General features: G+C 35.1%; 1 protein-coding gene across 1 annotated transcript in view; it reads left to right on the forward strand.

Moving 5' to 3' along the window:
• DENND2C (DENN domain containing 2C) overlaps nt 1–11476 on the forward strand; it is a 77239-nt gene that overhangs the window by 61135 nt on the left and 4628 nt on the right. The window contains exons 15-16 of the mRNA XM_011366738.2: nt 5911–5952; nt 6624–6729. Coding sequence (XP_011365040.1) covers nt 5911–5952; nt 6624–6729 — 148 coding nt within the window. The remainder of the gene's footprint in view (nt 1–5910; nt 5953–6623; nt 6730–11476) is intronic.

Here is an 11476-nt window from a genome sequence, read left to right on the forward strand (position 1 = left end):
AAAATTTAAATAAAATATTAAAAATTAATGAGTAATCATAGAATGTTTAACCTGTGATCACTAACTGCCATCAATTTGTAATTCTATAAACATAACATTGGAAATGCCCTCCATATGTTGTTGCATTGTATGTGACTGTCATTTGCTTCCTCCTCTGGCTAGCACCCTGTCAAAATGTGGCCATGCTGTGGTTGCCACATTGTACCCATTTACCTGGCAGCATACCTACATCCCGGTCCTGCCAGCATCTATGATCGACATCGTGTGCTCACCTACTCCATTCCTTATCGGAATCCTGTCTTGCTCCTTACCACAGCTCCAGGACCTACCCATTGAAGAGGTGAGATGGGAGAAATGGTACCTATGGAAAAGACTAGAACACTGACAAAGAAAATAAGTGGTCTTTAAGAGTGATGGAGTTGTTGTTAATTAATATTAATATATAATTACCAATACATTGTGCTATCATATTTTTCCATCTTTTTGTTAAAGTGAGAAAAATTCTGTAGTTTACATGAATCCAAAATCCTATCTTATTTACAATAGCGAACTGGGGGTTATTCTTGTGTTATTCTTTATAGTTTTACATCCTAGTCATATATCCCTAAACAATATAGTTCAGTTTTGCCTGGTTTTAAACTTGATATAAATGGACTGATACGATAGATTAGACAGATAGATAGATAGATAGATAGATAGATAGATAGATAGATAGATAGATAAGGTAGATAGGTAGATAGAGATAGAGATATTTGTTTTTGGTCAATATTATAAGATTTATCTACGTTGATAAATTTGACAGTAGTTTGTTTATTCTAATTGTGTGTAGCATTCCGTTGTTTTCTTACCCATCTTATAAATGATGGACATCTGAGTTGTTTCTAGTTTGGGGTTATTATGAATTGTGCTGCTATAAATATTCTCATACATGACCCCTGGTACATATATTCATGCAGTTCTGTGGGTATATACTTAGAAATGGAATTGCTGCATCATAAAGTAAGCATATTTTCAGCTTTAGTAAATAAAGTCAAACTGTTTTCCAAAGTAGTTGTGCCAAGTTAAACTCCCTCCAGCAGTGTATGAGAGTTCCCGTTGCTCCAAATCCTCTTCAGCACTTCTCATCATCAGTTGGTATAATTTAGCCTCTCTGGTGGGTGCATAGTGGTATTCGCATTGTGGTTTAATTTGCATTCCTTGATTACTGTTGAGGGTGAGCATCTTTCTACGTGTTTATTGGCCTTTCAAATATCATCTTTTGTAAAACTGATTGTCTGTCTTTCTACTGGATTGTTTACCCTTATTGATTGATAAGAGACCTTTTTATATTTTGGATGCCAGCCCCTTTGTGACTTGCCTTTTCATTCTCCAAAATGTTTTTTTGTTTTTTTTTTTTTAATGCACAGACATTCTTAATTTTAATGTGGTCAGAATTATCAATCTTTTCCTTTACGATTAGTATTTGTGTGTGAGCTACTTAAGTTTTTCTTTATAGTAACTTCACGGAGATATTCTGCATTATCCCCTGGAAGCTTTGGAAGTGTTATTACTGAGCCTTTAATTTTTGGTTCTGAATCTTGGGCCTTGACTTTTTCATGTATAATAGGAAATAGGGGTTGGGGTTTTTTTCATATGAATAGCCAACTATCTTGGTATCATTTGCCGAAAAGACTGCTCTTCCCCATTACTCTATTGGGTTAACCTTTTTCCCCCCTAGTATTATTGAGATATAATTGGCCTATAACATTGTACTAATTTAGGGTATATAACATAATAATTTGATATATAGAATATGTATTGTGAAATAACTACCACAATAAAGTTAATTAACATTTATCACTACACATAATTACAATTTTTTTTTCTTTTGATGAGAACTTTTAAGATCTACTCTCTTAGCAACTTTCAAACATACATTATTGTTAACTAAAGTTATCAGGCTGTACATTACATCCCCAGGACTTACTCATCTTATAACTGGAAGTTTGTACCTTTTGGCCACCTGCATCTATTTTGCACATCCCCCAGGCTCCCACCTCTGGTAACCACCAATCTGTTCTCTGTATCAATGAGTTCTGATATTTTTAGATTCCACATATAAGTGAGATCATACAGTATTTCTCTTTCCTTGCCTGACTTATTTCCCTTAGCATAATGCCCTCAAGGTCCATCTTTGTTATCACAAACAGCAGAATTTCCTTCTTTTTATGGCTAAATGATATTCCATTGAATATACATACCACATCTTTACCTGTTTATCTGTCAGTGGAAACCTAGATTGTTTCCATGTCTTGGCTCTTGTAAATAATGCCGCAGTGGACATAGGAGTGCATATCTTCTTTCAAGATAGTGATTTTGTTTCCTCTGGGTATATGCCCAAAGTGGAATTGCTGGATCATATGGTAGATCTTCTTTTAATTATTTGAGGAACTGTCATATTGTTTTCTATAATGGCTGTAACAATTTACAGTCCCACCAACAGATCACAAGGGTTCCCTTTTCTCCACATCCTTGCCAATATTTGTTTCTTATCTTTTGATAACAGTCATTCTAACAAATGCGAAGTAATAGTTCATTATGGTTTTGATTTGCATTTCTCTGATGTTTAGTGATATTGAGCATCTTTTCATGTACCTGTTGGCCATTTGTATGTCTTCTTTGGAGAAAAGTCTGTTAAGTCTTTCTGCCCGTTTTTTAATTGGATTCATTTTTTGTTTGTTGTTGTGTTTATTTGGCTTTTTTTTTTTTTTTTTGCTTTTGAGTTCTATGAGTTCTTTATATATTTTTAGATTTTAACACTTTATCCCATATATGATTTTCAAATATTTTGTCCTACTCGCTAGGTTTTCTTTTCATTTTATTGATGGTTTCGTTACTATGCAGAATCTTTTTAGTCTAGTGTAGTCCCCACTTGTTTATTTTTGCCTTTGTTACCTTTGATTTTGGTGTCAAATTAAAAAAATCATTAGCAAGACTGATATCAAGATGCTTAACCTCTGTTTTATTTTAAGAGTTTTATGATTTCAGGCCTTACATTCAAATCTTTAATCCACTTTAAGTTGATTTTTGAGTATGAGTAAGATTCGGTTTTTTCATGTGGCATTCAGTCTTTCCAGCACTGTTTATTGAGAGACTGCCATTTCCCAATTGTATATTCTTAGCTCCTTTGTTGTAAATTAATTTACTATGGACTCTATTGTATTGATCTATATGTCTTTTTTTTTTTTTTTATGCCAGTACTATGCTGTTTTTATTACTATAGCTTTGTGTACTATACAGTACTTTGCAATTAAGAAGTAAGATGCCCTCAGCTTTGTTCTTCCTTCTCAAGATTGCTTTGGCTATTCGGGGTCTTCTGTGGTTTCATACAAATTTTAAGGTTGTTTGTTCTCTTTCTGTGAAAAATGCCATAGGAATTTTGATAGCGATTCCATTGACTCTGTAGATTGCTTTGTTAGTATAGACATTTTAACAATATTACTTCTTTCGTGAATACAGAACACAGAACATCTTTCTATTTTTTTGTGTCTTCTTTAATTTCTTTCATCAGTGTCTTACAGTTTTCAGTAAGATCTTTCACCTCCTTGGTTAAATTTATTCCTAGGTATTTTATTCGCTCTGATGCAATTGAAAATGAGATTTTTCCAAAAATTTATATGGAATCATAAAAGACCCGAAGAGCCACGGCAGTCTTGAGAAAGAACAAAGTTGAAAGTATCACACTACCTGATCTCAAACTGTACTACAAGGCTATTGTAATCAAAACAGCACGGTACTAGCATAAGAACAGACGCACAGATCAGTGGAGCAGAATAGAGAGTCCAGGAATAAATCCACGCCTATATGGTTGTTTTGGAGGCAAGAATATATAATTAGGGTAAAGACAGTCTCTTCAATAAATGGTGTTGAGAAAACTGGACAGACATATGCAAAAGAAAAAAGAAAAAAAAAAGAAACTGGACCACCTTCTTACACCATATACAAGAATAAACTCAAAATGGATTAAATACTTAAATGTAAGACCATGAAACTCCTAGAAGAAAACATAGGCTGTAAACTCACTAACATTGCTCTTAGTAATATTTTTTCTGATATATCTTCTTGGGCAAGGGAAGCAAAAGGAAAAATAAACAAATGGGACTCCATCAAACTAAAAAGGTTTTGTACAGCAAAGGAAACCATCAACAAAACTAAAAGACACCCTACTAAATGAGATAAGATATTTGGCTATGATATATCTGTTAAAGGGTTAATATCCAAAATTTATAAAGAACTCATACAACTCAACACCAAAAAAACCACAAACAATTCAATTAAAAAATGGACAGGTGTTTCTCCAAAGAGGAAATACAGATGGCCAACAGACATATGAAAAGATGGTCAAGGTCACTAATCATCAGAGAAATGCAAATTAAAACCACAATGAGATATCACTTCACCCTTGTCAGAATGGCCATCATCAATAAATCAAAAAACAACAAATGTTAGCGAGGATGTGGAGAAAAAGGAGAACCCTCATGCACTGTTGATGGGATTGCAAATGGGTGCAGCCACTCTGGAAAATAGTTTGGAGGTTCCTCAAAAAATTAAAAATAGAACTACCATATGATCCAGCAATTGCACTTCTGGGTATTTATCCAAAGAAAACCAAACACTAATTCAAAAGGATATTTGTACCCCTATGTTCACTGCAGTGCTATTTGCAATAGTCAAGAAATGGAAGCAACATAAGTGCCTATCGATAGATGATTAGATAAAGAAGAGGTGGTGCAGATATACAATGGAATATTATTCATACATAAAAAATGAAATCTTACCATTTGTGATGACATGGATGGACCTAGAGGGTATTATGCTAAGTGAAATAAGTCAGAGAAAGAAAAGTACCATATAAATTCACTTATATGTAGAATCTAAAGAACAAAATAAATGAACACATGAAAGAAAAACAGACTCACAGATACAGAGAACAAACTGGTGATCGCTACGTAGGAGAGAGGTTCAGGGGCTGGGTGCAAAGGTGAAGGGATTAAGAAGCACAAATTGATAGTTACAAAATAGTCATGAGATGTGAAATACAGCATAAGGAATATAGTCAATAATGTTGTAATAACTGTGTATAGTGCCAGGTGGGTACTAGACATATGTGGGGGATCACTTCGTAAATTATATAAATGTCTAATATCTATGCTGTACACCTGACACTAATATAAAATGATATTTTTAAAAATGAGATTTTTTAAATTTCTTTTTTCTTAATTTCTCTTTCAGATAGTTCATTGTTAATGTATAGAAATGCAACTGATTTTTATATTAACTTTTTAAAAAACCTTTTGTTATGAAAAATTCTGAACATATGTAAAAGTAAACAAAAGAGTAAAATAAATCCAATCACCCTTCTTCAATACTTACCAAGTTATGGCCGTCTTTACCCTTACCACTCCTCTCTCCCAGCATATCTTGAAATAATTTTCTCTCTAAATATTATGAAATAAAGGCATAACATAAAGGCATTTTTTAACAATCACAATACCATTATCCCACCTAAAAAATTCAATAATAATATATTAACATCAGCAAAATCCAGTGTTCAAATCTCCAATTATTTAATAAATATTCCATAGTTTGTTTGAATCAGGTCCCAAATGAAGTCTACACATTACATTTGGCTGATATGCTTTTTAGTCTCTTTTAATCTATAGATGTGCTTGCCATCATTTTTTTACTTGCAGTTTATTTGTTGGTGTATTGATGAGTTAACTTTTAAATGGGTCATAACTTTAGGTTAATTTTGTTTAAAATTATTCCCATTGCTTGAAAGAATAAAGCACTCTTCTTGATCTAGCAGCGCCTAGTGTGTTTCTCTGTGACTGTCTCTGGTTAAACTTGCCTGGCTCCTTTATCCCATAGGTGCTGATAGTTGATCTCTGTGCAGACAAGTTCTTACAGGAGGTGAGTAACAAAAGAGGTCATTACATAATGTTTGGGGATAATTGGACAGAAAATATGTGAAAGTACTTAGAGAAGATGACTCAGACAAGACTTTTCGTTCCTACACATCCTTGACTTGACACTGTAGCCAATCATACAAGATTGACCTGAAAATTTTGGCTTGGGTTTATACCTGTCTAGCCCAAAAAAGGAAGGAGGAAACAGATTAATGTCATTCTCAAAAGAAGCAACCCTCCCTTCAAGTCCAAACGGGTTGACCAATAAGCCTTGAATTTAATTAAATTTAAACAAGCATTTAGCACCGATTCTTTCCAGATAGATGTTAGTCAGAATCGAAAGATGAATGAAGACACAGAATGAAGACACGGGCCTTACAGCCTAACAGTGTGGACGGGGATGATCTTCGTAACATATAAGACTTGTGGATTGAGAGACATTTGGTGGAAAGTGGCAGAAAATTTTATAAAGTATTTTATTTATTTGATATAGTTAAGATGTACACACCATAAATATCATGGATTCTGCTCAATGTGGGAAGAAACCTTCAGACTGACTCTTAAGCCAAAATATATACAAAGTCACCTGCGGGGTGACTTTGGGGGACCTAACTAGTGCATGTTTCAGGCTTTCTCTCTCAAAGCTTATGAAAATTTTCAATTTCTTCTCTTAAGGTATCTGATGAGGATGAAATTCTACCACCTAAACTCCAAGCTGCCCTAATGCAGATTTTGGAAGAACGAAATGAAATCTTGGCTCAGGAGCAGAAATTTTCACCAGGTATAAGACAGGTGACTGTGGACTCGAGGTCCAGGCAGTGAATGTTGAGTGACTGCCCAGCACCCTGCTAAAGGATATGCAAAAGTCGTGTGGAAGTACCTGTGCCTCGAAAGCTTATAATCAGCTTCCTCGCTGACCCTCAGATGTGCCAGGTCCCCTTCTATTTTAGGATTTCTGCACTCGCTCCGTTCCATTTATGGAATGCTGTTCCCCCAGATATCTGCTTGGCTCTTGCTTTTTTTTCCTGCAGGTTCATACTGAAATGTCACTTTCTCAGTGAGGTCTTTCTTGACCGCCCTGTTTCAAATTGAACCCATTCTCTCAGCACTTCCTGTCATCCTCCCTAACCTTTCTTTTGTTATCTATCATCTGATGCGCTGGAGTGTAAGTTCCATGAGAGCAGCAACTGTTTTGTTTTCTATCTCCAGTACTTTAAACAGTTTTCAGTAAAGCGATGCTCAGTAAGTATTTATCAAATAAATGGGTGAATAATATTTATTGGGTGGGTTGCTCTGTACCAGGCATTGTGCTAAGCACTTAGTTTATATCTTATTTCAGCTATGTAATATCCTTATGAAGCAGGTATCGTTACTTAATCACCATTTTACAGATGAGAAAACAGGCTTTTTGCTAATGGGGAACATTAAGGAAGGAGTAGGTTTAGTGGAGTAATTAAAAGTTCAGTTTTAAATGTTGAGCTACCTATTTGACATCCAATACTTAGCAGACATCCAACTAGAGATATCAAGTAGGCTTTTATATACATGAATTTGGGATTCAGAGGAAAGATTGGGCCGGAGACATAAATTGAGAAGTTGCCATTTTAAAGCTGTGAGACCAGGTGAGATAACCCTCTAGAGTAAGTATAGATTTAAAAAGATAATAACAAGTATTTAAGGATGGAGCCCCGGGTTGGTTGGGGACGGTGTGGTTAGATTTCCAGCACTTGGCAGTTGAGGAGCGAAGGATTGAGGAAAGGACACTAAAAGGAGCAGCTAGAGAAGTAGGAGAAAAACCAGGGGAGTGTGAAAAACACCAGGACCCTGATACTGTAGGAACTGAATGAAGAAAGGCTCATGAAGGAAGAGTAAAGTCTGTCTAATGCTGCGAGGAGGTCAGCAAGATGAAGATTGAGAATTGGGTGGATTTGACAGTGAGAGGGGCTTTGGAGACCTTGGTAACGACAAACTAAGTTAAACGGTGAGAAGAAAGTGAGATTGGGGAAGGTTAAAAGAGTTGGAATAACATTCAGCTTTTTGTAAAGTTTTAATGGAAGTACAAAGGGCCAACAATAGCTAATACACTCTTGAAAAGGAAGATCAAGATTGAAGGGCTTGCCCAACAAAACATCAAGATCAGTCATAAAGTCACAGGAATTAAGATCAGTTGGGTTTGGTACAGAAACAAACACATAGAATGATGGAAAGAATAGAGCGTGCACATGCTTAAGGAGACTTGACTTGTGTCAGCACCAGACTTGCAGATCAGTGGGAAAACAATGAACTGTTCAGGAAACAATACTAGAGCAATTAGTTTTCCATGTGAAAAGAAATTAGTATGGATCCACAGCTCACGTTATACACAAAATTAATTCCAATGAATTAAAGACTTACATGTAAAAAAGTAAAACATTAAAAAGTTTAGAAAAGAATAGAAGAAAATATTTTGTTTGGAGACAGTATGAATTTCTTAAATGTTATTGTTATACACATCACAAACCATAAAGGAAAAGATTAACTTGATAATGTTAAATTTCTGTTCATCAGGAGACACCATGGAAAAGAAATTTTTAAAAACCCTGCAAACTAGGTGAAGACATTTTCAACCAACATAACTAACAAAGGAATAATATCTAGAATTTATTTTTTTTAAATTCCTACAATTCAATAATAAAAAGATGAACAACCCAAAAGAAAAATGGAGAAAAGATATGAACAATCATTTCATAGAAGAGGAAACATGAAAGGCCAATATATAAAGAGATTTGCAAGCTCATCAAAATCAGGGAACTGTAAATTAAAACCACAATGAGATAGCATTTTATACCTACCATAATGGCAAAAATTAAACAGTCTGACAATATCAAGAGTTGATGAGAATGTAAATTAGTTCAATCACTTTGGAAAAACAATTTGGTATCATCTAGTGAAGTTAAAGATGTACATATCCTACAAGCTAACAATTCAGTTTTTAGAAATATACCCTAGCGAAACTTTTACACATGATAACTAAGAAACAAGTACAATAATTTTCATAATGGCATTGTATGTGATAGCAAAAACTAAACACAACCTAAGTGTCCATTGACAGGAGAATGTCACATTAAAACAGAATCTTAAAAACATATTGAATAAAACAGTAGAAGTAGAATATAATGTTTTATATTATGTTCAAAGACATACAAAACCTAACAATATGTTCATGTTGCATGTGTGTGTAGTGAAACTAATGTAAAGCAAGGGAATGATAAACACAAAATTCAAAACAACAGTCACCCTCTATTGGAGAGCAGAGGAAGAACACCACTGAGAGGGTGTCCCACGGGAGCTTCAGAGACACACGTCATGTTCTGTCTTAAGCCGTGTGGTATTCATCTCACTGCTGGCCTCAGGAAATAGTCATACTTGTAAAAGAATATATAAAATATATAAAGTACATACATTAAAACAGAACCGAGGAATAGAAGGTAAGTTATAGAAAAATATAATTTTAAAAAGAAAGGAAATTAAATGTAAGAAAGTGTATAAAACAGGTATAAACAACTCTTCCAAGAAATTTTGCTGCAAAATGGAGAAATGGGGCAGTAGCTGGAGGGGATGGGAGAGTGATAAAAGCAGTAATAGACCATGGATTCTCAGCTGCAGAAGAGATGGAAAGGAAGTCTGCTGAATGATATATAATAAAAATCTAGATTAGAATCAAAACATCATTAACCGATGTCACCATTAAAAAATATGATTAAAAAAGGAAAAAAAAAAGAATCAAAATGTAACACTGGAAGAGAATTTAGAAATCACCTAATCAACTACTTCATTACACAGATATAGAAAGAGCAGACATGAGTGGTAAAGTGAGTTGCCTACCTTTATACAGCTGTTTCGTGGTAGACTAACTAAACCTAGATTTCTTATTCATAGTCTAAGGTGGAGCCCATGGGAAAGAGCAAGAGGTATCGTGAAGGGAGAAAAATACTTGTTGAATATGGAAGAAAAAGGAGGAGTCTAAGCTGAATCTGAGTTTTGAGCCTGGAACCAGGAAGGCATTATAATGTAGTATACTATAGTGGTTAAGAACCACCTGACTTGGGAGTCTGAAGGCTCTTCCATTGTATAAGATGAGATGACCCCTGGAGAATGTCTTTGTTCTGAGCCCCAGTTTCCTCATCTATAAAAGGGAAATAATGATACCTGTGTCATTGGCTTAGTACATTTTTAAAAACACTTCATACAGTCTCTGATGCCTCTTAAGTACTCAACAAATTATTATTATGGAATAAGCATGGTGCAACATGAAATGAGGAAGTTGAGAGAAATTAATTTCGTGGAGAAGTATAATGAATTTGGTTTTGGACATATTGCTTATTGATTTGATTCATATTTTACCAATTTCCCAAAAGGACATGATACAGTGATTTTTAGACAAACAATCTAAGTGCTAATGGGAAAGCCAAATGGTGATCACCATAAGAAGTCTGAAAAGATCAAAGGTGAATTTTGGTGAAATAACAAGACCGGAGAGCTATGGTTTAGAATAACTAACATGGAAAGCCCCCTCTACTTCTATGCCAATTAGCTCAGGACCATGCTCTGGAGGAGGACAAAGAGACAGGAAAAAAACAAATGTTTCATCAAAAGACAGGAGAAGAATCAGGAAATCAGAGCGTAAAGTTATAGGAGACCAGAGGAATGAGGAGGAAGTCAGCAGAAATGCAGCATAGAGTGTAAAGCAGGATAGAAATAGAAAAGCAGATTAAACTTGGCTGGTTCTCACTGCTGGCCTTTGAAAGAGCAGTTCCAGTGAAATCACAGAAGTGCAAGCCAGGCTGAGAGATGTAATAAGAGTATGTGTGGGAAGAAAATGAACGTAATATAAACCATTTGCTTTTTGTAGGTCATGGAGGGAGCAAGAAAGCTAAGAATGAAGATTCCTATGTTTATTCTCATTCTTTTAATCTGTGATTTCCTAGGCATCACTTTTATAACCAGAGACAGTGTTCCCATAAACACAAAACTTAGGGGACTTTTTCTTTTTCTTCTCTCTGATTTTTGCAGCAGATTTGACACTCAACTCTCTGGTGTCCGAAGCATTTGTCAGGTTTTTCGTGGAGCTGGTAGGACATTATTCTTTTAGCATGACTGTTACTGAGCATGGGGAGCGTGTATTTCAAAGGGAGCCATTCCGTAAATCCCACACTTCCCGAAGTGTTCGCCACTTCCTGGATCTCTTCATGGAAACTCAGATGTTTGCAGGATTCATCCAGGACCGAGAGCTTCGGAAAAGTGGGGTAAAAGGTCAGTTTCATCATAAAGTTCTCCCTCTGTATTTAGTGAGTACTTAGAAGGTTTGAAAATGATGTAAACAAAAAATAGCGTAAAATACAAGGGCTCAAAATCCGAGTTGTTTACTATGGGAAATATTTATTTTGTAATATTGTTTCAGCTATGGAAGTACATTGACAGTGAGCAGTTTTATTTAATTGATTCTCAGCCTTGAACATTGGACAGTTTCACCAACATGAGTTTTCCTT

The sequence above is a fragment of the Pteropus vampyrus genome, unplaced genomic scaffold (assembly GCF_000151845.1).
Source record: "Pteropus vampyrus isolate Shadow unplaced genomic scaffold, Pvam_2.0 Scaffold6, whole genome shotgun sequence".
In the NCBI taxonomy this organism is placed as follows: domain Eukaryota; kingdom Metazoa; phylum Chordata; class Mammalia; order Chiroptera; family Pteropodidae; genus Pteropus; species Pteropus vampyrus.